The sequence below is a fragment of the Drosophila virilis genome, chromosome 3 (assembly GCF_030788295.1).
Source record: "Drosophila virilis strain 15010-1051.87 chromosome 3, Dvir_AGI_RSII-ME, whole genome shotgun sequence".
NCBI classification, from domain to species: Eukaryota; Metazoa; Arthropoda; class Insecta; order Diptera; family Drosophilidae; genus Drosophila; species Drosophila virilis.
The window spans coordinates 10,920,959-10,944,552 of NC_091545.1; the positions used below are offsets into that span (position 1 = coordinate 10,920,959).

General features: G+C 45.5%; 5 protein-coding genes across 9 annotated transcripts; 3 read left to right on the forward strand and 2 right to left on the reverse strand.

Annotated features, from left to right (window-relative positions):
- Window positions 1-13,140: 13,140 nt before the first annotated feature.
- Window positions 13,141-16,878, reverse strand: Rev1 (Rev1 DNA directed polymerase). The gene is made up of 6 exons (XM_002047068.4): window positions 16,735-16,878; window positions 15,562-16,680; window positions 15,305-15,501; window positions 14,965-15,244; window positions 14,468-14,891; window positions 13,141-14,411 (listed from the first exon to the last, which is right to left on the reverse strand). Exons 1-6 carry the CDS (start codon window positions 16,768-16,770, stop codon window positions 13,267-13,269), a joined length of 3,201 nt encoding a protein of 1,066 aa, XP_002047104.1. The 5' UTR covers window positions 16,771-16,878; the 3' UTR covers window positions 13,141-13,266.
- A 40-nt stretch (window positions 16,879-16,918) lies between these two features.
- On the forward strand, window positions 16,919-18,012 carry MED30 (Mediator complex subunit 30). The gene has a single exon (XM_002047069.4). The coding sequence runs from the start codon at window positions 16,982-16,984 to the stop codon at window positions 17,936-17,938; it is 957 nt and encodes a 318-aa protein (XP_002047105.1). The 5' UTR covers window positions 16,919-16,981; the 3' UTR covers window positions 17,939-18,012.
- Window positions 18,013-18,052: 40 nt separating this feature from the next.
- On the forward strand, window positions 18,053-19,612 carry LOC6624426 (tax1-binding protein 3 homolog). Its single transcript, XM_002047070.4, has 3 exons — window positions 18,053-18,242; window positions 18,431-18,559; window positions 18,616-19,612. The coding sequence occupies exons 1-3, from the start codon at window positions 18,189-18,191 to the stop codon at window positions 18,802-18,804; spliced, it is 372 nt and encodes a 123-aa protein (XP_002047106.1). The 5' UTR covers window positions 18,053-18,188; the 3' UTR covers window positions 18,805-19,612.
- Window positions 19,613-19,685: 73 nt separating this feature from the next.
- On the reverse strand, window positions 19,686-22,196 carry Gale (UDP-galactose 4'-epimerase). 2 transcript variants are annotated; one of them, XM_015175263.3, is made up of 5 exons: window positions 21,752-22,196; window positions 21,595-21,694; window positions 21,171-21,458; window positions 20,561-20,851; window positions 19,686-20,499 (listed from the first exon to the last, which is right to left on the reverse strand). In XM_015175263.3, the coding sequence occupies exons 3-5, from the start codon at window positions 21,411-21,413 to the stop codon at window positions 19,978-19,980; spliced, it is 1,056 nt and encodes a 351-aa protein (XP_015030749.1). In that variant the 5' UTR covers window positions 21,414-21,458; window positions 21,595-21,694; window positions 21,752-22,196; the 3' UTR covers window positions 19,686-19,977. The 2 variants fall into 2 exon arrangements, with proteins under 2 accessions (XP_015030749.1, XP_015030750.1); XM_015175264.3 differs by having other exon boundaries at window positions 21,595-21,699.
- Window positions 22,197-22,324: 128 nt separating this feature from the next.
- On the forward strand, window positions 22,325-23,561 carry LOC6624531 (uncharacterized Golgi apparatus membrane protein-like protein CG5021). 4 transcript variants are annotated; one of them, XM_002047072.4, is made up of 4 exons: window positions 22,325-22,476; window positions 22,642-22,724; window positions 22,784-23,018; window positions 23,077-23,561. In XM_002047072.4, the coding sequence occupies exons 1-4, from the start codon at window positions 22,462-22,464 to the stop codon at window positions 23,404-23,406; spliced, it is 663 nt and encodes a 220-aa protein (XP_002047108.1). In that variant the 5' UTR covers window positions 22,325-22,461; the 3' UTR covers window positions 23,407-23,561. The 4 variants fall into 4 exon arrangements, with proteins under 4 accessions (XP_002047108.1, XP_015031246.1, XP_015031245.1 ...); XM_015175760.3 differs by having other exon boundaries at window positions 23,092-23,561; XM_015175759.3 differs by having other exon boundaries at window positions 22,333-22,485.
- The last annotated feature ends 33 nt before the right edge of the window (window positions 23,562-23,594 follow it).

Below are 23,594 nucleotides of genomic sequence, written 5' to 3' on the forward strand. Positions count from 1 at the left end.
TTGCTCCAAATTTCACTTTGATACACTAGCTGCACAAATTGTGTAGCTGCGTATCTTTTGCTTTGTGGCCGAGAAGGCACCTCCACTTGCACACCCTCGGGCCGGCAGGCTAGTCACGCGGCGCACTATTGTGGCTTATCTGGTTGTCTATAACTCGTATCTGGCTGCCAGCCTGTGGCCTAAATGGCTGGCAAAACATATTCAACAAGCAAAGCCAAGGATTTAGTTGCGTCTGCGCACGGCTAAGATTTGGCGCCATTGAAAATGAACAACATGCAAAAGAGAATTGGAGCTGCAACAACTGCAACAGGCTGCAGTTTTGTCTTACACGGACCACGCAGCTGAACTGAACCGAATGCTGATCTCGGTGTTCACGATTTGGTTTTGCTTTGTTGTGTGTATTTTGGGCAGCCAGTCGGGGCTCTATTTGGTAGTGAAAAGCGATTTGCCAGCTTGGTGCCAAGTTATGCGTCGCCCGTGGCGCCACAGCTGCCCAGCTGCCCCTCGGCCGTGCACTTGATAATGGCTGCGCTTGTGGCGGCTCATCAGCAGCATTCAAATGTAAATGTTGCTATTGCAGTTGCAGCTGCAACACTGTCAATGCCATTGCGTTTGTCATGGCATAGACATTGCAACAGCAAACTTCAACATTTTGGACAACCAGCAGCAACAGCAGCAGCAGCAACAACAAGGACACATTATCAAAAGCGCCGCATTCGCTTCCGCCATCATTAATAATATGTATAAGCAGTTGATGCTGCTGCTGCTGCTGCTGCTGCTATTGCTATTGCTGATGTTGCTCTTGTTCTGAATTGACGTTGTCTTCGTCTTCGTTTTCCAGGCAGCAGCAACTCCTGTTGTTGCTGTCATTTTGCAGCGGACTTTTAATTTATTTATGGCTCGCCACGAGAATGACTTGCCAACTGTTTGCATTGAGAACATGCCGACAATCTCTCTCTCTCTCTCTCTGTCTCTCACTCTCTCTCTCCCTTTCTCTCAGCTTTTGAGCGCAACGCCTAAATGGCAATTAAGCAAACAATTTATAGCTAAAATGTTGAATTTAATTAATGTTCGAATTGCACGCAGAAATTAGCAAACACATGTGAGGCACCAACTGAGAGCAACCTCCTCTCTCCCTTACCCGTCACATCTTTTCCAGCTTTATCCCTCTGGCCACCCCGCCCGCCCCTCCTTTACAGCTCCTGTAGCAGGACTCTTACAAGCCAAATTTGGTTGGACTCGCCAGCGCCAGCAATTTAAATAAAACTTTTGCTTAATTGCATCGCATCTGGAGCTGAAAACCTCGAAATCGGTTGCATGTTGCATGCTGCCGTTTCACCTCTCTCTCAATCACGTTGCCGCACACACACTCCTCCTCCGGACTCCTCCTGTCCCTAGCCAATGCCGAAGCCGACTGCCGTTTGTGATTTTGCGCTGATCGTTAATTTAAATTGAACACATTTTGGACATGGACTCGGCCTCTCGGCAGTCAGTTGGCGCTTTAATTGCACGGCCAGTCAGTCGAATCGCTGCCTCAGATATACCCTCGCTGCCCCCTGCCTCTGCTCCAACTTAAGCCCCGTCTTAAGTCCGGAGCTAAACGATTTCGTTTAATGCAAGTGCCCATCATTTTGGGCCACTGCACGTGCTGAAAGTGATTTTGTTGTGCTCTGTGCCCGCCGGATATTTTGGTCATGGCGAACCGGCAATTAAAGCGGCATCTGAATACATCTACACCCTCCCAATCCCACTCGCCCCAATACCCCTGCTCTGCCCTCTGGGGCTGGCCTGTTGCCTAATGAGTTTTTAATTGGTCTGTGCCGGCTCGTCCTGGGCTTTTGCTAATTTGTTAATCGTAGCTAACGTTTCTTTTTTCATTTTATTCCTTATATCAAAGCGACTTTCTTTCGCTTACGACCAATTTCTTCCAGGTAACCGGAGCTGATTGAGCCATCAGGCAGCTGCCATCGCTGATGGTGCACGTAACCTGAGCTACTGCTTTCTAAGCTTCAATTCGCACCTTGTGCAAAAGTATTTGCCGGTGTCAGCTGCTTAAAAAATGTTTAAAAAAAGTTTTATTATAAAACAGTAGCTCGAGTTACTCGCATTACAAGACATGCACAATTTGCATTGTGTTTTTTATACTTATAGCTTTTAATTTATTAAATAAGAATTGATAAAATGGAAGCTCGGTAATGGTACTGTGCTGCATATGAGAGAATAAAGTGTTTAGAGCTATTGCCTTACCACGCGATTCTCATGAATTCAACAAAGCCTTGCACGCTTTCATGCTTTGCTTTTAGGCATTTATGAAGGTTCAATTCTGACTTTTTCATATATTTTTAAAAATTTTAATTGCAAGTCGTGAATATTTTCATATACAAATTGCGGGCTATATTTGATCTCTAACCGCAATTGACATGTGCCAGACATGGTTAAATTGCAATAGCTGGGTCCAAATTTATTAATACATTGGAATTGGGTCAGCCACAAAAGCTTTAATTTAAATATATTGAACTTCATTGACACTTTATTTAAATTGAAATAATTGCAAAGAAACATCTGTTCAATCAATTTCTTATTTGTTTATTTATTTGCTTTAATTTAAGCTTCTTCTTCTCCAATTTAAGCTCATGAAATACATTTCTTTCTCCACTTTAAAATCAACCATAATTTTTAGTAAATTTTTACGGGCCAGTTAATGTTATGTCGTTGCACGCTGCTGTCTCCTGTCTTTACCTTCATCCAAGTTATTGTGATTTCAATTTCGGTTTCAGTCCGCCTGCAGCCACGATATGGCCAGAGTTTGAGTGCGTTTGCGTGTTCCTCATCATTTGTTTGCAATGAAAATAACACCAACATAAACAACGATCGACAGGCTCAGGCTGGGCCTGGGCCTGGGCTTGGGCCCAGCTTCAGGTCCAGATCCAAGTCCAGGCCTTGTGACGCGGCATTAAAATGCATAAAACCCGCTGCGCATGCGCTTCCACTTGGCAATGGCCAATGGCCATGTCCTGTACTGTCCCTGGCGCCACACCCTGCTGGGGTCCAGACCAAGACAACAGACAGCCGGATCTCTCTCGTAGGCGGCAGTTGCGTTGATTTGTAGCGGCCCAAAAGGTAATCGGCCTCTAAGTTATGTCAAAGGCTGAGACAGTTTCTTAATTGAATTTCTTGGCCAAGCAAAGCTGCTTAACATGCAGTTAAAATGAATTTTCCGAAAAAAAAAACATTAAGGTCTTAAAACAGAAGCCCCTTTAATTTTTAAATAACAAAGAGCAAAGAGCTCATGTTAAGAGTTTGCTGTTAAGCTTGACAGATGTTTTCTAAAAACAATATTTACAATTTATTTTATTTCTATTATGCCAAGCATTACTCTTAGTTAATATTATATTCACTTCTCTGAAGATAATATAATCTTTTACAAAAATGTTAAGCCCATTTTTAAAATTCTCATTTGATCCTTCATTCTGTACGCCCAAGCCAAGTCTGGAGCGATTCGCTTTTTTTTGTTTCGTGTTACGAATTTTTTTTGATGGCCAAAAATGCCGAAAATATTTTACAGTTTATTATGGCTGATTGAAATTTGTGGTGCCCCGTCGCGGCACCAAATTGCAGCAGAGTGCAAATGTGTGTTTGATGCGGCTGCAGGTGTTGAAGCAACTGCATTTTTATGATAAGATAGCGCCCCAAAAAAGGCGAAACTTTAATGAGCCAAAGGGCAGCGGCCCGTGGACTGCCACTTGCAGCAGCCGCAGCAGCAGGGGGGCCGCACTCCAAGCTGGAGCTGGAGCTGCAACCCATGGCGAGGCCATAAAGATTATAACGTAAAACGTTTAAGTGCCGTTGGTATGGAATGGGCATTATATAACCAGGTGAACTGAAGATTGAAGAGAATATAATCGGGTAGAAGTTTTCCTGCGGCAACGACTGCAAAAAGTTGCAACCAAAAACCGCAGTGGGATTTGACTTGGGAACAACTCCCGCCACCCGACGCCCACGCATGCGCAACATTGTTGCAAGTTGCTGCTGCTGTTGTTGTTTCTATTCGCTCGCAAATTGAGTTTGCAGTGGCTTTTGTTTGCCTTTGCGGCTGGCATACAGCTGGAATCGCTGCCTAGACAAGTGCGTGGGCTATGCCCGCCCCCCTCAGCCCGCAAAGGGTTCGTGCATCGCGAGCCTGTTTCAGGCGACATCTGCGCCAGCAATCTAAGCCGAATGCTCAGACAGCAACCACGTCAACAACGTCGCTCGCTTCATATATGGCAAACGAGCCGACAAGCCGGCAAGCCGCCCAACGCCCGCTGACGTCTGCCGTTGGCTTCAGTTCCAGACCCAGACTCGGCAGACTCTTGTGCCTGCATCCATGTAAGCTTCAAGCATTGCTGTGCAGCTGCAGTTACTCGTAAAATGTTCTGCTTGGGCTCATTTATGGCATTGCCCGGGCAAATCTCTGTACAGGATGGGCAGGAGGTGGGGGCTGTTGACTGTTGGCTGCGTGGGCTATGCTTGCAGGTGTTCCATAGACTGATGGGCGCCATTTCAAATGCAATTGCTGGCCACTTAGGTGGGACGCGGCCACGCCCCAGTTAATTTAAAGGCGCCAACTGACAACAAATTCAAATTAAATGCGCTGCGCGTCACATAAAAGTCGCCTTGTGTTTAGCATACTATGCAAATTATCAGCGACAACAACAACAACAACAATGGGTGACACATAAAATGCAAGCAAAGGTTGTCCATTCGCTCGTCCGGCAGCTCGGCGCTGGTCAGCCTGGCTAGCTGGCCACGTTGTCATCGTCGTCGCCGTCGCCATCGTCGCTGGCCGTTTATAAAGTCAAAGGGGGCACATGGCGAGTTTTAACTGACAGACAATTACGCTAATGGGACACAAATGGCAAATTAATTAGCTGCGGGGCCAACCACCAAGCATTGTGCTGGATGTTGCTGCTGCTGCTGCTGCTGCTGCTGTTGTGCCTCGGAGTTGCCGTTTGTTTGGGCGCATAAATCACAGATGATGGCATAGCAAGAGGGGCGCATGGAATAGACCCAACACCGAGTTAATAGACAAAGACTCCTACAAATACCAGCGCCAAGCTGTAGCTGCGGCAGCCATGCTGAAGTATTTGACAGCATAGAAACTTTATAAACTGAATATAATAGAAACCGCTAAGGAAAGCCTGGCAACACGAAGCTCAACGGTAATAAAAATATCTGAAGTATTTATTTCAGAGCGCAATTAACATATTCGTTGAGCTTCCATTATACAATACATAAGCCAGTAGTAGGAAAGGAGAATGCGAAGAGAGAAGAAGAGGTGGAGCAGGAGAAGGGAGGAGATGACAGGCAGGAGGAGGTGTAGGTGGAGCAGGTGGATGCTTCTATAAAGCAGAAAAAGGAGGTAGATGGGAAGCAGGAGGAAAGGGCGGACGGAAGCAGGAGATGATCCGGGTGCATGTGAGAAGGCGGCGAAAAGGGAATCGCGATGAGGCAGATAAGAAGCAATAGGATGCTGGCGAATAGAAAGCGGAGAATGGAGGCGAAAAGTGGAGGTAGGGCAAAAGGATGTGGCGGGTAAGCAGGAGTGGAAGCCGTTTACCCTTTTCTTATAAGCAAAGTCTCTGAATCTAAGCCATGAAGCGGGTAAAACCAACTTCTTGAATTGGCCAGTTTTCGAGAATTCTGAATGAAGTGCTTTCCAAAAAAAAATAGGTACAATTGTCGTTGATTACCTTTAAAAGTGAGCGTGCCTAAAAAATCGACCAGAATTTTGAAATTTGATTGGCCCTATAAAGCCGTATAATTAACAAAATTCACAGCATTTCTTAGAAGTAACAGAAAACAGAAATCAAAAGAATTCCATTAAGCAATAACTGGCAGGCCAAATACCTTACAATCTATAGACCCATTAACTGTCTATGATATCTTACAGATTATGCCATATAGATATTATGTAGACGCTTTCGATTAGCTGTAAAATTGATCAATAAGCTTACCTTTAAACCTCTCTAAAAGACTGTTCAATTAGTTTTGCTCTTACATTCCCTGACAAGTGTCAAGGCATATTAAACCCGCCCAATGAACGAGTAAGCAATGCGAATTGACTATAATTTGGAGCTGGCATAATTTTTTGCACAGGTGTCAACAATCTGTTGATTTTTCGCATACAATGTAAAACATCTTGTTTTGTTATTGTTGCTGCAGTTTGTTCATTGCTGTTGCTGGTGGTTGCTGCTGTTGCTTGTTGTTGCTGTTATGAATTGGATTTTTCGGTAGCTGTGCGAATGTGGCACCGCCTCTTTGATTATTAACCGAGCTGCAGGCGCTACAGCATGTAAATGTATGTAGTAGCCAGCAATAATGTCCATAATTACAAAGCGCGGCCAAAGTCAACCGGCGAGCGACGACAACAATGCTAACAACAACAGCAACAGCAGCAGCAGCAGCAGCAACAATAATGTGAACAATGGCAACGTTCTTATCGCTTACAACTTGTTTCGATTCCATTGACCAACTATGGTCAGGCGGCGGGCAGACTCTTAATTTGGCCAACAGGCGCATTGTTGTTGTTGCTGCTGTTGCTGCCAAGCGAATTGTTTAATTGCCGACGTATGCGGCGCCATAAATGCGCCACAATGCAGACATGGACACACAACCCAGACAGACAGACGAACAGACAAACATTCGGACCGTGTTCCATAATTGTTGCAAAGAGCTATTGATGAGCGCACACTTTGAATCAGATCGCACATGTCCAAGTCTGAAGCTAATGATAGGCCCCTTGCCACAAACAAGTGAAAAGAACATTTTGCCCGCGCAGCAGTAACATTCACGGCGGCAACATTGAGCTTCAAAACATCAGGGGCTGGTGCTGAGTTTCAGCTGGGCAGCAGCATACAATTGGTGTGAAATTGGTGTTCCTGGAAGAGAAAGACAGCGACTGCGACTCGTTGCCGTGTCCATGTAATTAGGCGCGATTCGGTGCAGCAGCATTTAGAGGTGTTGCCCGTCGCTGCGCATTTATCAGTGCAAACAAGCGCTAAGCGCTGCCCAAAATCCCAACGAAATCGGGTAAAAGCCCTTTGGCAACAAATGTTTTATGCCACGGCCACGGTACTAATAAGGATAATTGCAAGTCAGAGCCAGTGAGCCGGGAAAATTTTGACAAATTGCCATCAGCTCTTACTGGATTCGACGTGTAAACGGTTGCAGGTGTTTTGACTGGGCGTGGTCGCGGCCCATTGCTGCCCAGACCCAAACCCAGGCCCAGACGCAGTTGCAGCAGTTGCGATTTGTATCGCTGTCCAATTAAGGCAGCAACATGCGGTGGCAGCAACATGTTGCCAACTCGGCTCAGTCCAGGCCAGGCCATACCAGGCCAATCCAATCGCAGCCCAGCCGACGATATTGCTAACGAAGCACTGACAATGAACGCGTATTGCCGTCAGTTTGACACTCCCGCAAAATCGCATATAACGAAAAATTCATTACGATTTCGATTTAAGTTGAATAATTATTTATCTAGATAATGCTACTCACTCAGTTCGTTCACTCGCCCGGCTTTTGCCAGCCCGTGTGTGATTCATATCAGCGCAATTGCAGGCGTGTCAACGACAGCAGCAACTGTTGCTGGCTGCTGCCCGCAATCACAGCCACTAAGCTGCTGCTGCCAGCAGCAGCAACTGCAACTGCAACTGCGATTGCTGGCCATATGCAGGGGGCTCAGCCCCAAACTGAAGCTGAGGCTTGACATAAAACAAATAGACTGTCAGTTTATGTAGCATTTGGAATGACTAAATGTTGCCGTGATTGGATTTTGCATGGGCTTGTACATTAGATAGCATATAAATAGACGCTTGATACGGAAGGTGGATGAAGTGCAGCCGCCAGAGCGGATAAGACGTATTGAAATGACTATAGAAATTGGAAATTTAAGCACAATCACTTAAGTAGTTGATTCCAACCCATATAGATTAAATAAATAGTATTAATAAGGGTTTTGTGTCTGTTGCATATCAATTCTTTTTTTAGTATTGACGGTTTCTTGATGAAGTGTGGCTAAATGCGAAATGGGTAACAAAGAGAGCTTTTAAATGCTGCTCCTCTTCGCGATTTTCATTAATTTGAGTAGAACGCGAAAGTCTTCATGCTTTGATAGTAAGTGAAGTGTTACAAAAGTGTGTTGGCGATTTACTAAAATGTGCTTATGATGTAAAATGTGAATTTCTCCATTTCCACATTATTGCAATTTTCCCTTCATGTTGCATTAATCGGCCTATTTATAGCTTGATCTCGGTATGTCACCAACTTAACATAATGAGCCATAACAGATCGCTTTGCTGAAATGCTGCCCGCTGATGTAATGGGAATGTTTATGTCATGATATCTTGATCGGATTAACATGAAGCCAGCGACTTGCACACTGACTAATCATGTGTATGCGACCTGCACCTGCCACCTGCTAGCTGTCAGCTGCTGCTCAATGACAGACGCCCACCGTTTGGTAAAGAAAGAAAAACTGGGCGTCTCAACTGGGCATGCTTAGCATATTTCTTTATGCGCGCGCGCAATTCAATTAACAAGCTGCACATTTGCACACGACATATCTGCAGATCGAACTGGATACTGGATACTGGACATTGGATACCCGAGTGGATACCAAATTACAAGTACAACCAATCCAAGTGGAGGCATTAAAAATGCGTGAAAGCGCGCTATGTTATCGCGGCCCAGAGTCGGACGTGGAGAGCACGTAAATAAATCAAAGCTCTGCGCTGCTTGTGGACCAGTTTCACTTTAAGAGCGGCTCAATTGATAAAAATATATACATATATATCCATTGCCAGGCACAACAACAACAACAACAGCAACAACAACAACAACGAGAAATAACAACAACGACAACTTTGTTAGGCAACGGCAAATTTTAGCTAAGATTTATGTGGCCATAAATGCGATTACAGAGCCCCAACGAAACGTCAAAAAAATAAATAAAATAGTAAAAATAAAGGTAAATACAAAACTGTGAGTCCAGTTTGCACTTTACACGGTTTTGTAATTTATTTCTGACGCTTCGATTGCATTCTAATGACAAGTGCAGCCGACGCCAACGCCGACGCCGATGCCGATGCCAATTCTTTGGCATAATTCACAGAAAGTCGCAGTTGCATCGAGCTGCTGCATGTTGCTGTTGCTGCTGCTGCATGTTGTTGCTGCTGCTGCTTGTTGCTGTTGCCACTGGCGGCGTTCACACTTCAAATTGCCAATTTGCATATTTTCGGCATACGTAATGCAATCGCAAGCTGCTCGATTAAATGCTTAACCAGAAAATACCCTAAAAACATATATTTAATAGCATTATTTTATATAAAAATTCATAAAAGACTTTCTGGAGACATGCTGCAAGAATATGAAAATAAATCTAAAAGAAATTTATCGTCGGTTCGGCTCACAGTTTGAGTTAAATAAGACTAGAAGATCTTCTTAGTGCTAAAATTAAGGCCTTGAGGGGTGCCTGAAAATATCAATTTAAATTATATTAGCTATGCCACAGCATTTGAAAAGAGCTCAACTTAAACCAGCTTAAGCCTGCTGCATAAGCACAGCTAGCCTCTTTACACTTAGTTACAGGGTAGGCTCACAGATTATATTGCATAAATCAACAGCAAGGCAGCCGACGCGTTTTCGGCGCGTTTTTTATCGCGCGCCAGCATCTCTGGCTGGCAATTCATCTCATTCTCATGCAGCACACTCAGATTTCGGATGTGGATATCTTGGCAATATGCGAGAATTTGTTAGCTGAACGCTGCATTTGCCATAATTAATTCCGTTTGCACATGCAAACGTTGCGCATACGCCGCGTAGACGGCCACAAAAACAAACTTAAGTGGAAGTGTGTCTGTGTGCAGCTGACTTATGCTTTGAGGCGCATTTGACACGCCCATTTTGAAGCTGCCCATGTGGGAGTTGTTGCTGTTTGCATTGGCTGCAGCCTGTGTCTAGCCTGGGAAGCTGTTGATGGGCTTGTTGCTGTTATTGCATCGGCTGCTGCTGCTGCTGCTGCTGTCGATGCTGATGTTGATGTGTTTTGACTTGTGCGCTGATTTACGGCCCAGCGCCTGCCGAGCAGCAATTTGTTTGGCTGCCACGCAGCTGAGGGGCAGAGAGGCAGCGGGACAGCCAGTCGGTTGCAGACTGTGAAGAGGCAGCCAAGGCCAGAGCAGGCCAGGCACAAATTAACGCGCCAGTCGCCACATAACTTGCCGTACGCATAAAACATGTTAAGTAATCAATTGCTGATGTGCAGAGGCGGCCACAGAACGTGCACTCTAGACCCGGCACCAAGTGTTCATTGCCAATGCCAAAGGCAATGCGGCTGCCCATTTTAAAGGGCAACAAACACGTGCAACTGCTGCTGCTGCTGCTGCTGCTGATGCTGTTGCTGCCAGTTGTTGTCGCTGGCAACTTCAAAGTATCCTGCGGCATAATGCGCTTAATAAACCATGAATCACTGTCCAAGCGGCTGTCAGGCGGCTCCGACTGCCGCGTCGTCGGGGCAGCAACATTGATTTTGTCACGACGCAAACACTTTAAAAGCAACAATTGCTAAAGTGCGCGAGCTGCGTCCAGTAAATGATGTGCGCATGTGATAAAGGGCCCGCAAACGAGCCACGGCCCGCTCCAGCAGCAACATTCACAGCAACATCCACAGCAACAGCAGCAACTACAGCTATAAGCCCTAGTCCCAGTTGGCAGTTGTTCAGAGTTCAGGTTCAGTACCAGGCTCTGGCTGTTGCTTGTTTTGGTCGCCTTGTCGTCGCTTGAGTGGCATAAAAAACGGCTTGCACTTGGACTTGAGAGCTGCGCTGTTTTAGTTTGAGTTTCAGTTTGAGTCTCTGGGCCTTGGGCTCCATGGGGGCTATCAACATTCTCAGGTGCGCCGGCGCAGCCTTTGTTTGGCCAATGGGCAACTTTTGTCAGCTTCTTTAGCTGGCCAAAAATTGTAGTGCCGTCTGCACAGTTGTTGTTGCTGTTGTTTTTGTTTCTTCTGTTTTCAGTATGCTGCTTGCGTTTTGGCCACAACCCTAAGCCCACCATCCAAGCTAGTTAAGTTGTTAGCTGCCCTCGAGCAGCAAGCACCAGGCACCAAGCACCAGAGCCTCAATTCCAAACTCGCAATTGCACAGTTGTATGCAAGTTCCCTTTGCCAGCCAGCCAGCTAGCCAGGCATCATTAATCAGCTCGGGTTCATCAGCGGCAACATGGTTCATTAGCTTTGGTTAGTTGTTGCTGCTGCTGCCGCGGCTGCTGCTGCTGCTGTTGTTGCTGCTGTTTGCTGTTGCTGCCGTGCCCGTTTGGCGGCCTCCTGTCGACGATTCTAATCATAAGGCACCGGCAGCGGTTGCGGTTCAGCATTCGGCATTCGGCATCGGCGTCGTCTGCCAGCACGCCAGTCGCCAAGTTAATTGGCTAGAAGTTTTACATAGACGCAACTGCAACTCCCAACAGCAACATTGGCGGCAAAATCTGAAACATCGTACCAAACTTTACGTATGCTGTTGCCCATGTTGCCCATGTTGCCCATGTTGTTGGTATTGTTGTCGTTCAGCTTATTTGGTAGCAAAGTCTGCAACAGCGACACATTATCAACAGGCTCATGCTGATGTTGCAGCTTCAAATCCCGCTGCTTATTGTTGCTGCTGCTGCCGATTGTGCCTTATGCATATTTACATGTTGCCCAAGCCTAGCCGAATCTCTTTGGCAGTGATCTTGTCGGAACGAGTGCCACGTCTGATTAGCTTGACAGTTTCCAGCAGCGTTTGCAGCTACTGTTAGCTTTGCGCATCGTGGGAAAAACATATCGCATACAGCTTAGCTAAAAGTTTACCGCAAGCAATTGTTTCGATTTAGATAAAAGGCTTTATTTAGGGACTCCAACTAGCACAATGAAAAATCAACCGCTCTCACTCTCCCTCTCTCTCTCTCTGCCGTACCCACTCACTCTCGCTCTTTAAAATATCGCCTTTCTACGCGATTTTCATGAAGTCAAGTAAGGTTTAAGGATTTTGATAATTTGGGTGAATAAGTGAGAAAGACAAGTTATAGATCTAATAGAACCACATCGGACCTGTTATAGATTGAGTTTCTTGGCATTTATCAGGCTGGTCAGAATGGCCAGGCGCATCTTGGATGCTGGCAGCATGCATACATCCGTGGGCATCATTGACAAATCATGTTGGCAACTGTTTGATGCTGCCAACAAGTCTATCAAAACTTGACAACATTTGCATCTGGTTGCTGGATGAAGCTCGACTCAGCGAGACAAGATCATATTTATGTGTGTAAAACCAGACACAGACCGGCTACTGTTGGCCTGGGACCTGGCCTGGCGTGGACTACAGTGTGTAAGCGACGGCGGCGGCGACAGGATGCATAAAATTTATGAAACAACGACGCCTTTTGCGCACATAATTAAATCAGACAAAGCGCAGCTCATGTAAATCCAGGGAAACTGGCCCAGCCCACGGGGGCAGAGACTCAACCGGATGCGGTGCAAGAAATGCAGCTTGACTATTTTTAATTACCACTGTCAGTGGCAAAGGCAACAAACAGCTGCTGCACTCAATCTCTGCGCAAAAGTTGCATCTGTGCGGTGTGGGGTTGCTGCCTGGCACTGTAATTGTTATAGTTTGTCAAGTGGGGCTGGAGCTGAAGCTAGCAGCTTCGGGGCTGGGATTGAGATTGAGGCTGCGACTGGGGCTGGGGCTGGGGCTAGTCGCAGGCATGCGAATCAATTACATATTACTGCGCCGGTTGGCAATCGACGTCGCGTCGTTGGCGATTAACTGCAGTGACTTTACCTGTTCGCTGCGGCCAACGACGCTTTCATTAAAGTGCAAATTATGACTTGCCAGTTCCGCCAGGTGTTGGCCTGGCCTATTTGTCTTTAGCCGGCTCAGATGCGACTACCAAGCCGCCCTTTTGTATATAAAGTTATCAACGCCATCGTCATTGTGCGATTATTACCCGCTGCTGCTGCCGCTGCTTTTACGACATTAATTACCGCTCTTCTGGCTTTCAGAGCTTTATAAATAAATTTATAGGCCAACAATAAAAGCAACTGGCGCTAACAGCTTTGGATTAGTCATTTTATACATATATATAAATATAAGCATCAGCTAAATGAACTTGACATTCACAAACTATAGCTAAGGAACTTTGTACTTTGGGTCTAAGCTATTTATTCTTTAAAACTTAAAGCCCGGTTTAGGCACATTTGTAACAGTCGATCGCCTCCGTAAAATAGATGTGGCAATCCAATATCTCGTGCACTTTTTCCTGTATGTTCGACTCGATCTCATTGTACGCCATGTGCCAGCGACAACAGCTGGCACGTTTGGCTTTGATGAGGCGACACAGGTACTTCATGACCTCGTAAACCTTGTCCATTTTGTTCTCTTCCACCAAATAGCAAATGTTCATGTACATTAAGTCCACATCGGCTGGCTTGGGCACCTCCTCCGATTTCACCCAAGTGGCCAGCATATTTTTATAATTGGGATCCACAAATACATTCTCTTGTTGCGTAGGCTTGACAGGTTGCTTGGCAGCGGGTGCCACAACATCCGGCGCAGAAGGAACTTTTGATATCGTATTGTTTGCTGTGAGATACTGTAAGATGGCGGGATGCATGTGCTGTGGCAGCTCCTGCACATAGTTAGCCACTATTTGATCGGCACGACAGACGCGCTTCTTGTGCTTGGCCAAGGCCGCCTTCGAAGTGGAGGGCTGCAGGTCGCTCTCATTTAAAACAGTAGGACACGCAGCACGCATCGACGGTGGCGGTGGTGGAGGCGATGACGAACGGGATCTGGACCGTGAGCGCGATTTCCTCTTCTTTTTGTTGGATTTTTCCTCGTGCTCTTTGGCTTGGATGTCTCGTTTGCCGTGCACAGTGCTCTTGGTCATGCGCAAATACTCCTCGGGATAGCAGAGTATCTCGCGTCGTATTTCATCTGGCAGTTGCGCCAGAACATCAACATCAAACTGTGTGATGGCTGGGGGAGCAAGTGGCGGGGGAGCGTATTCGCTGCAAACTATTGTCTCTCCTGTCGAAATAGCCTTAATACCAGTTTTCTTAGCCGTTGGGGCGTTCTTCAACATTGTGAGAACATTTACTTCTGGCGGCTTCGCTTTCTTTTCCACTGGCTGCTTGCGTGGCTCCGCTGATGGCACCACAAGCGATTCATTCTCATCGCAGACTGTTGATATTCCCACCGGAATGGGCTCAAAATCGGATGACTTCTTGTTGGCTGCTGCGCTCTGCAACATGCTGAGGACACTCACGTTTGCTGACTTTGCTTTAGTTTCCACTGGCTCCTTGATTGACACTGCTTCATTGAGAGTTTTTTCTGGGTTGACAAAATCTGTCAATTTTGAAACAAATGACAAACGAAATTCGGCCTACCCTTTTGCTTTTCAGACATCTTGAAAAACATATTCTTGATGACGTTCTCCTTTTTCGAATCGACTATATCATCCAGCTTGCCTAAATGTATGCCAATGCCACGCAGCTCATGTGGCGGGAACCCGGACTCTTTCATCAGTTTGAGCACGTTTGTCATAATTACTTCAACATCGTCGGTGCTTTGCTTCAGAAGCGAAGACTTTGTCTGATTGTCACAGACGCCGTGTCCCATAAATTTGGATGTTTCAACAGGAGCCTCTGCAGCACGCACCATCAGCTTCAAGGTTATCAATTTGGTCTTGCGCTTGATCTCGATGAGACGGCTGTGCACTTCGATGCTAAGCTGCTGTAGAAACTTCTCCAGCTCCTCGTTCTTGGTGAAACGTATGCCATAATTGACCTCAGCTGAGACAGATTTTCGTTGCTAAAAGAAAAGTGGATATATTATGGATAGTTAAATAATATGGATATGGATGATATGGATAGATAAGTCTCACCTGTTCATAGACAAGAGGACGTGGATCAATGCCACGACAGTTTTGGTACAGTGTTTGTGCCATTTTCTTGCCCAGTAGCATTTCCAGGCGCACCAGCGATACCAACTGAACATCAGCGCATGTGATAAGGCCTGCTTGATTGAGCTTATAGGTCATGCTGCTACCCACACCAGGCAGGATATCTAATGCAAAGGACGCCATATATTTAGCCGCATCATCAGTGTCCAGCAGATGCTGTCCATTGGGCTTGGCCAGCTTGGTAGCCATGCGAGCCAGCAGTCTGTCAATGTACACGTGAGTGATCAGTTCCAAATTCAACTAGTCATGCGGCTATACTCACTTATTTTCACCCACTCCCGCGGAGCAAGGACAACCAGTTTTATCGCGCACCTCCTGGCGCAGATGTGTCACAAACGTCATAACATCGACTTGTAGGTCTTGCAACAAATCCGTCAGATCAACAAACATTTCATCGCAGCTAACAGCTTCAATATTGAGCGTGTACTGTGCCACAGTATCATACAGAGCAAAGGCCACCTGAAATAGCAGACATTTATTACCAGAGAACCTGATACGTTAACCAAACGCGATGCTTACCTCGCGATAGCCCTCAAAGTCGTAAGGGATAGTCTTAAGGTCGGGGCACAGCTTGAGCGCCTGGCCAACAAACATGCCATTCTTAATGCCCTTTTCGCGAGCCTCGTAGCTGCATGAAGCAATCTCCGACAGCGACATTTTCTTTTCAAAACCATAGCGCACCTTGTCCGCTCGTATGTTGTCGTGCTTTTGGTGCTCAAAACGTTGGGCAAACAGTTCCTGTTCAACTTGTCGGTCAGCCTGTGGATGTACGGGCACATCGGTGGCTGCGCTTCCACCTTTGGAATGTGTTACGGCAAGGGGCAAGCCACGCATCTCTGGATGCTTCCGCAGACCCACGGATACAAAGAAGCAGTCCATGTCAATATGCATAACATAACGTTTTGGAGTCGTAATTGAATTGTCTGGCTGCTTGCAACCTAGTTGTGAACGGAGTTCGGTGCGTTTCACAAACGATTTGTTGCCATGCGCCTGACGCAACTCGCAAACATATTGCTTGAAACCGGAACCAAGCGTTGCAATATGATGCAGACGCGAGTTTTTGTAGAACTCACTGAGGAACGCTGGGTCGACGGCAGTGCGTGCGCTGTTGCTGGTACTGGTCGTTGTATTGAACACATTGGTCACAGTGGATGAGTTTTTGTCTGGGGAAGTAGCCACAGCCTGCTGTAGCTCCTTGAGTATGCCACCAAGGGCGCTCTCAAGGGTTCCCGATCCTTCGGACACTGTTGAATCGTTGTTTTTAGCCTTCCCAAAATTTAGACGCGGCTGCGTCGTTTTTTGATTGGTATACAACAAATACGGCTTGTAGTCGACAATACGCATCTGTTGTACACAATCAACTACCCATTGGGCACTAATTATCCGGCTGGTGTCCATTTTACGCACCTTCACATCAGGCAAATTTGACGCAATGATGAAATTCGTGTGCGACCGTTCATAGTGATGAAATGTGCCGCCATGTACCATCATAATGCGCTTGAGTTCGTCGGCTGATGGATTGGTCAGGCCATTGACAAAAATGGAAATGCCATCAAAGAGATTTGACTTGCGAAATGGATCGCTAGCGGCCGCAAATTGTTCCTCGAGTTTTGCCTTTTTCGCTTCAAAGTAACCACCCTGCAACAATCATTTTACACGCTGCTTTGAATTGTTTTCTTTTCTTTAACTTACCCAATCACTAAATCCATTGTCATCTTCGCGTGCCATCGCAGCGCGCTACCAAAATTGGGTAGCCAACAATTTAAAACTCAGAAGCAGCGTAAACTTGTCCGATAAATACCTGTGGCTGGATAAAAACCCGATAGCCGATTGTTCCTTTTATTCGATATTTCAATAAGTGGCAACTCTTTTACGTTTAGTGCTGGTAAACAGCCAGTTTGTATTGTTTTTATTTGCCTCCGGCTTTATAGTTTGTAAAATGTGGAAATTTGGTCAAAATCAGATGAACCAAAGTCCGCAAGGTGGCGGGGGACCGAACATGATGCCTATGGGTGGTTTTATGCAGGGAGGAGCAGGCATGCACATGTCGCCGCAACAACAACAGCAGCACCAAATGAACATGATGAGTGGTGGTGGACCGGGCGGACCCGGTAGCATGCAAATCAATCCCAATGCAGGTTCTGGTGGTGGACCGCCTGGTCTAATGCAAGGCATGGGCATGTCGCCGCAACACCAGATGCAGCAACAACACCAAATGATGCAAGGCGGCGTCGGCGTACCGATGTCAAATATGCCGCAGCAGCAAGGGAATGCAATGCAACAGCAAATGATGGGTCCACAGCAGGGAGTGGGCATGGGTGGAGGTGGTGGCCCACAGCAGCAACAACCGAATATGCCTCAACAACAACAACAACAACAGCAACACAATCCAGGCACAAGTGCAGCTGGCGGAGGTGGCGGCGGCAACAACATGCTGGCTATTTCTCAACCGAATCCGCACAAGGAAATCAACATAGTACAGCTATCGCGCTTGGGCCAAGAAACAGTGCAGGATATTGCGTCTCGATTCCAAGAGGTTTTCTCAGCACTAAAGAACATACAACCCACATCACACAGAGACAATAACACGGAGAAAAAGGTTCAGGAATATTTTCGCACTATACGGCTGCTCTTCAAACGGGTGCGCATCATCTATGAGAAGTGTAATGATGCCGGCATGGATTACATGAACGCCGAAAGTTTAATACCCTACAGGGATGAGCCCGATCCGCGTATAGAGCCATCGCAATGTGACGAATATCGAAAGGTTTTGCAAGAGAACCAGGAGCTCATCGAAACTGTGAAACTGAAAAACCGACAATTAAGAGAGATTATTGATAGAACGCGCATAATAATATGGGAAATAAATACTATGTTGGCGATGCGGCGTTCCTAAATCGAAATATTTTTATCAATTCCAAGCTATTGTTTATTTATGTAAATGTAATAAAAGAAACATACAACAAATAATTGTTTGACTTGATTTCGGCGTTTACCAACACTTCTCATTTGTGTTGCTGTAGAGAATAAGCAATTTGTGTTTGTACGCGAAGACGGCAAATCAGTTTCTCATTTGCGCAAAATAACAAGCAAATAACAATTTTAATCGTGTTCTTTGAGTGAATTTTAACTAAAACAACAACATCATGGCGAAGATGGCATTTCAGCATCAGGCCGGCACGGCTATGGAATGTTTGAGCGTAAGTTGTAAATTTTAGACACTCACACATGCACAGGTAGCAACAGCGTTATTCCTGTATGTGGGTGCGTGTGTGTGTGTGCGTGTGTAATTCGTGTTCGTGAAATTGGGTCGCGCATCATAGAGATGCCTCATAAACAGACTTTCACACTGTTACCCAGTTATTATTTATGATGTTTCCCGCGATAGATACCCATAACGCTGCACAAGGAAAAGGATTACGACCAGGAGGGCAGAGAAATATTGAAGTGCGGCTTTAAAATAGGTGGCGGAATCGATCAGGACTACAAGAAGAGCCCACAAGGCTATACGGACTATGTACGTATCATATATTGGATGATCCTATATACTAATCTACCATAAAACCGCTCCAGGGCATATATGTGACGGAGGTGCACGAAGGTAGTCCAGCTGCTCGAGCTGGTCTACGCATACATGACAAGATACTGCAATGCAACGGCTACGACTTCACAATGGTCACCCATAAAAAGGCAGTTAGCTATATACGGAAAAACCCGATACTTAATATGCTAGTAGCACGCAAGGGTGTCACATCCACATAATTAAATTGGCTGGTCCCCAAATTCCATACAAGCAGCAGCATTCAAGCGGTATATAAATTTACTATCTAGTACTTCACTGCCTCTCATTGCTAAGGATCTCTAATTAGCGCTCTTTGGAAACTACTCGAATACTTATTTATATATATATATATATATAAGCATATATACTTACCTTTACATTATGCATATCGTGCACAATTTAGCTATATTCGTAACAAAACATAGATGCATATGTGAATGTCGCAGTAGAAAAGCTTCTTGTTAAATTTGTGTTTCTTTGTCTTGGCTTAAGTTGATAGCTAAAGTCCCCGAACTAGGTTGTTATATTCTCCGCTCGTTGTACGATTTGCCAAGAAACCGTGTAAAGAAATTGCCAAATTACAACTACAAGCCACATGCAACAAACAAAATATACAATATGTTAACATAAGCCAGGTTCAACAACGGGCTGAATATTTGCACGATTTCTAAAGCATCCAAAAATGTATAGAACAAATTTCTCATGTACATTCACAGCCCGTATTGAATAGTGAATCACACACGTAAATATAAACAATTTTGTACTTTTATACACCTGTCAGATATATACGAATGTATGTATGCAACAAGCCACAGCTCTTATACAATCAGCAGCATTCCAAAAACACGCATAGTTGTTGAAAACTAAATATTACATAATTGTGATAAATGCCGTTACTTGTGCAGATGTGTTTTTTTTTTTTAAATATGTATACACATTTATTAAGTATTTTTAAAATCAGTTTTTAAATGTTTAATTGCATTGAATAAATGTTTGCCTCTAGAAGCAGTTACCTTGAATTTGACCTTCACCTTGCAATCGCACTGTAGCGACAGCTAATCTTTGTAAAAATGTCGTAAGGTGCAGCTTGTTGTTTTTTTATTACAATGTACTTTGGGTTTACACATACATACATCAAATTTTGTAACATTTTGCACTTAAAGTCTGACAAACAAATTATAAACAACTAGTTGTACGCTTTTTGCTAATTAGAATAATTACAAATAACTGAAGTTTGAGGAGCGCTTGAGGAACTTATCGAAAAAAGCAGTTGATAACAAAAGAGGATAGCAGAAAGAACGTGGCACGCTTACGGAACGACGACCTTGCCACGTAAAAGGCAAGAACGCATCAATATGAGAAACTGCCAGAAACTATTTATTGGCATAACCATTGGGATTCTGACTCTGCCAGCGCCACGTATCTTCGCACATTTTATCAATGCCGCGTGTCGCCTTCCAGCCGAGCGCACGATATGCCAATTGTGCGTCCGCATAGCAAGTGGCTACGTCTCCTGAACGCCGATCGACCAGCTCATAGTTGACCTTCTTGCCGGAAGCACGTTCGAAAGCATGCACCAGCTCCAGCACAGAGCAGCCAACACCGGTGCCCAGATTGTAGGCAAAGAAGCCAGTTTCAGCAATGTTGCGCAGCTTGTCCAGGGCCTTGACATGTCCCTCAGCCAGATCCACAATGTGTATGTAGTCACGTACGCCAGTACCGTCCTTGGTGGGAAAATCGCTGCCGTAGACACTGAGCTTTGGACGACGGCCAACTGCCACCTGGGCAATGTAGGGCATCAGATTGTTGGGCTCACCATTGGGATCCTCGCCAATACGACCGCTTATGTGGGCGCCCACGGGATTGAAGTAGCGCAAAGAGACAACTGCCCAGCGCTGCCAATAGAAAATGATTAGTTTAAAGAGAACAAGGACATGAGTTACGGATTGGTCATACCTTATCTGACTTGCACAGATCCTTCAGTATTTCCTCTGTAAAATATTTGGTTTTGCCATAGGGTGATGTGCAATTGCCCGTCGGATGCTCCTCAGTAACAGGCAAAAACTTGGGTTCACCGTAAACAGTGGCGCTCGAGCTGTACACAAATTTGAATACATTGTTATCGGCCATGGCCTCCAGCAGGACATTGGTGCCCGTCATATTATTGTGGTAGTACTGCAGCGGTATGCGGCAGGATTCGCCCACAGCCTTGAGCGCCGCAAAGTGGGCTACCATGTCGATTTTGTGCTAAAAATAGAAACAGTAGCTAAAGATTAGTATAATGGCAATCAGATTGTCGCCGCATCGAGTGCAACGTCAATGTTGACGCAGTCGCTTGCCAGCACACCAAGTTATGTGACCGAGGTCACGCCTATGCCTTAGCGATCGTTGGCGCGGGACGCGTCGCAAGTGTGCGCCAGCTGAGTAAACAAACGTTGAGCGCTGATAGCGTTAGCAATTGTGATAAGCAAGATGGAATGGTTGGCGTATGAAATGTGCCACATATATCCAATTCATCAACATGCTGGCGATTTGCTGACGTGCCATTTTGGCTAATAAAACTCACCTCCTGGAAGACGGAGCGCACTTGCTCGCGATCTGTGATGTCCACGCGATAGAAGTGAACCTTTTTGCCGGTTATTTCCTGTACACGACTCAGTGCCTCGGGCAGCTTTGAGGCACCTCCGCTGTAGGCATTGCACAGATTGTCCACACAGATGACATTGTAGCCAGCGTTCAGCATTTCCAGCACTGTGTGTGAGCCAATGTAGCCCGCGCCACCCGTAACCAAGACAGTTGGTGGTGCCATTTTCGAACCGTACGCTGCAAGCTTCTACTAAAGACTGCTCTGGAGCTGGAAAGTGAAAATTGGGCCAAACTGAGCGAAATTCTTATTGACGTCACCAAAATTCTCCACGCACACGTACATGCATGGGCAGAGTTCTAGTTAACGGTGCTTGCCAACGTGTGTATTTGTGTGTGCCACTCACCTCTGTACACGATAATTACTTGGCTGACTGGCTGGCTGCGTCTACGCTGAGCAGCTGAATCACTTGGCTAGCTGCTGATATACACACGTTGCTTCTGCCACTACCCTTGAAATCGAATGTTTTATTTAATGTTTTGTTTAAAAAATAACACACGCACAAGGCATGGGCTGCTAATGGTGATGCCGACGCTGTTTAGGAGGAGCTTGGAGCTGGTTAAAGATCGCTGACCTCTCTCTCTCTCTTTCTCTGTCTGTCTCTCTTTTTAAGTGCGTCTAAATCTGAACGCTTCTTCTGTGCTTTGTGTGTTGTTATCGTAACTCGTTTCTTGCACTTGTCGTGTCGTCTTCGCACGTTCATTCATTCATTTGCGGGCCTCCCTACTTAAGCACTTGGCGATTTTTGTACGTCTGTTTTGCTGGGCGGTTTGCTCGCAACTGATTTCTGTTGTTGTGCCGTCTGCTTTTAACTTGTATTTCCGCTCCGTTTGCTTGGCTTATCAACTCGCTTTTTATCAATGTGAACACCAATGCAGCAAGCGCTCGGTAAGCTGCAACTGCTGGTTGCCGCTCTTTCTATATATGCCTATTGACATGCTTATCAATAATGCTCATTTATGGAACAATTAAGGCAGGAGCAGAGAATAAACTCGCACTCAGAAGACCGCTCTCTGCTATTATCAGCAAAAAGTAAACAATTATGACGTTGGCGTTGCCACACCAGCACTCCACATTATCGATAACTTATCGATATGCTGCCACAGTGCGATAAGCAACTACGCAGGCAGCAAGCAAAAAAATATGCATTAAGTTATAATTAAGCAATATTTCATTAAAATTAGTAAAAAGTTAGTCAAGCCACAATTAAATCATGGCATCCGCAACGGTAAGAAATGTATGTATGCCACACTAACAACTAATGCGCAGAAGTTTCGTCTGCAACCACCACAAAAACCAGACAACATTAAAAGCACTAAAAGCATCTAATCGCATCCAAGCCCAAAGGCTGTGACTAAGTTGCAAACATAAACTAACTAAATGTTCTGCACAGGTGCCATTGCTAGACGATGATACGATACCATTTGGGGAGGAGGACGAAATGCGCGATCCCAGCACTGCGGCCCAGAAATACACGTAAGCAATAAAAGCGTATAATGTGTGTATGCGTTGCGTTAACCTGCGTCTGCTGCTAGGCATCCGTATGTCACCTTCTTTCACCTGTTCTTCCGCGGCGCATCAATCATTATTTACATGTTCTGCGGCTGGTTCAGTGACTCCTTCATCACTAGCTTTGTATTCGTTGTGCTCTTTCTATCCGCCGACTTCTGGACAGTGAAGAATATATCGGGCAGACTTCTGGTCGGACTGCGTTGGTGGAACTATGTTGATGACGATGGCAAATCGCATTGGGTGTTCGAGTCGAAAAACGTAAGCCATTTCCAAATATATAAAATAGAATTTCAACGATATGATAAATGTAACGCAGTCTCCATCCTACCAGAGCCGTATCAACAAGCACGAGCAGCGCATATTCTGGTTGGGGCTAATTCTCTGCCCATTGTTTTGGGGTCTCTTCTTTCTGTTGGCACTGTTTGGACTCAAGTTCAAATGGCTGTTGTTGGTCATGATTGCCATAGCACTTAATGCGGCCAATCTCTACGGCTATATCAAGTGTAACTACGGCGCAGGCAAAGATTTGAACAGCGCCGCCACCGACTTTGTCAAAACGCAATTCTTTAAAAACGCAGTCGATATGATGACCAAACCCAGTGGGGCACCTCCACCAACCAATGTGCGCCCAACTGGCGTTGTCTGAACGTGAATGCAAGCCCTCTTGCCAATATTAGCTGCGGCGCATTCCAAAGAGTATGTAGAGTTTTCTGTGTAACATATGTAAAACTTAATTTAGCATTAACTTTTCTTACATTTACGCTGCTTTTTATTGAGTAAAGAACATATGTATGTAATGGATTCGTTTAACAACTCGTTAAATTGAATACATCA

Coding starts and splice junctions, on each gene's coding strand:
- Rev1 (XM_002047068.4), bottom strand. CDS start 16,770: ATGGCACGCGAAGATGACAATGGATTTAGTGATTGG. Junction 16,681..16,734: donor ACAATGGATTTAGTGATTGG/GTAAGTTAAAGA, acceptor TGATTGTTGCAG/GGTGGTTACTTTGAAGCGAA. Junction 14,892..14,964: donor GTCCTCTTGTCTATGAACAG/GTGAGACTTATC, acceptor CTTTTCTTTTAG/CAACGAAAATCTGTCTCAGC.
- MED30 (XM_002047069.4), top strand. CDS start 16,982: ATGTGGAAATTTGGTCAAAATCAGATGAACCAAAGTCCGCAAGGTGGC.
- LOC6624426 (XM_002047070.4), top strand. CDS start 18,189: ATGGCGAAGATGGCATTTCAGCATCAGGCCGGCACGGCTATGGAATGT. Junction 18,243..18,430: donor CGGCTATGGAATGTTTGAGC/GTAAGTTGTAAA, acceptor TTCCCGCGATAG/ATACCCATAACGCTGCACAA. Junction 18,560..18,615: donor CACAAGGCTATACGGACTAT/GTACGTATCATA, acceptor AAACCGCTCCAG/GGCATATATGTGACGGAGGT.
- Gale (XM_015175263.3), bottom strand. CDS start 21,413: ATGGCACCACCAACTGTCTTGGTTACGGGTGGCGCGGGCTACATTGGC. Junction 20,852..21,170: donor TGCGCTCCGTCTTCCAGGAG/GTGAGTTTTATT, acceptor TTCTATTTTTAG/CACAAAATCGACATGGTAGC. Junction 20,500..20,560: donor ATCTGTGCAAGTCAGATAAG/GTATGACCAATC, acceptor TTCTATTGGCAG/CGCTGGGCAGTTGTCTCTTT.
- LOC6624531 (XM_015175759.3), top strand. CDS start 22,462: ATGGCATCCGCAACGGTAAGAAAT. Junction 22,486..22,641: donor CATCCGCAACGGTAAGAAAT/GTATGTATGCCA, acceptor TGTTCTGCACAG/GTGCCATTGCTAGACGATGA. Junction 23,019..23,076: donor GGGTGTTCGAGTCGAAAAAC/GTAAGCCATTTC, acceptor AATGTAACGCAG/TCTCCATCCTACCAGAGCCG.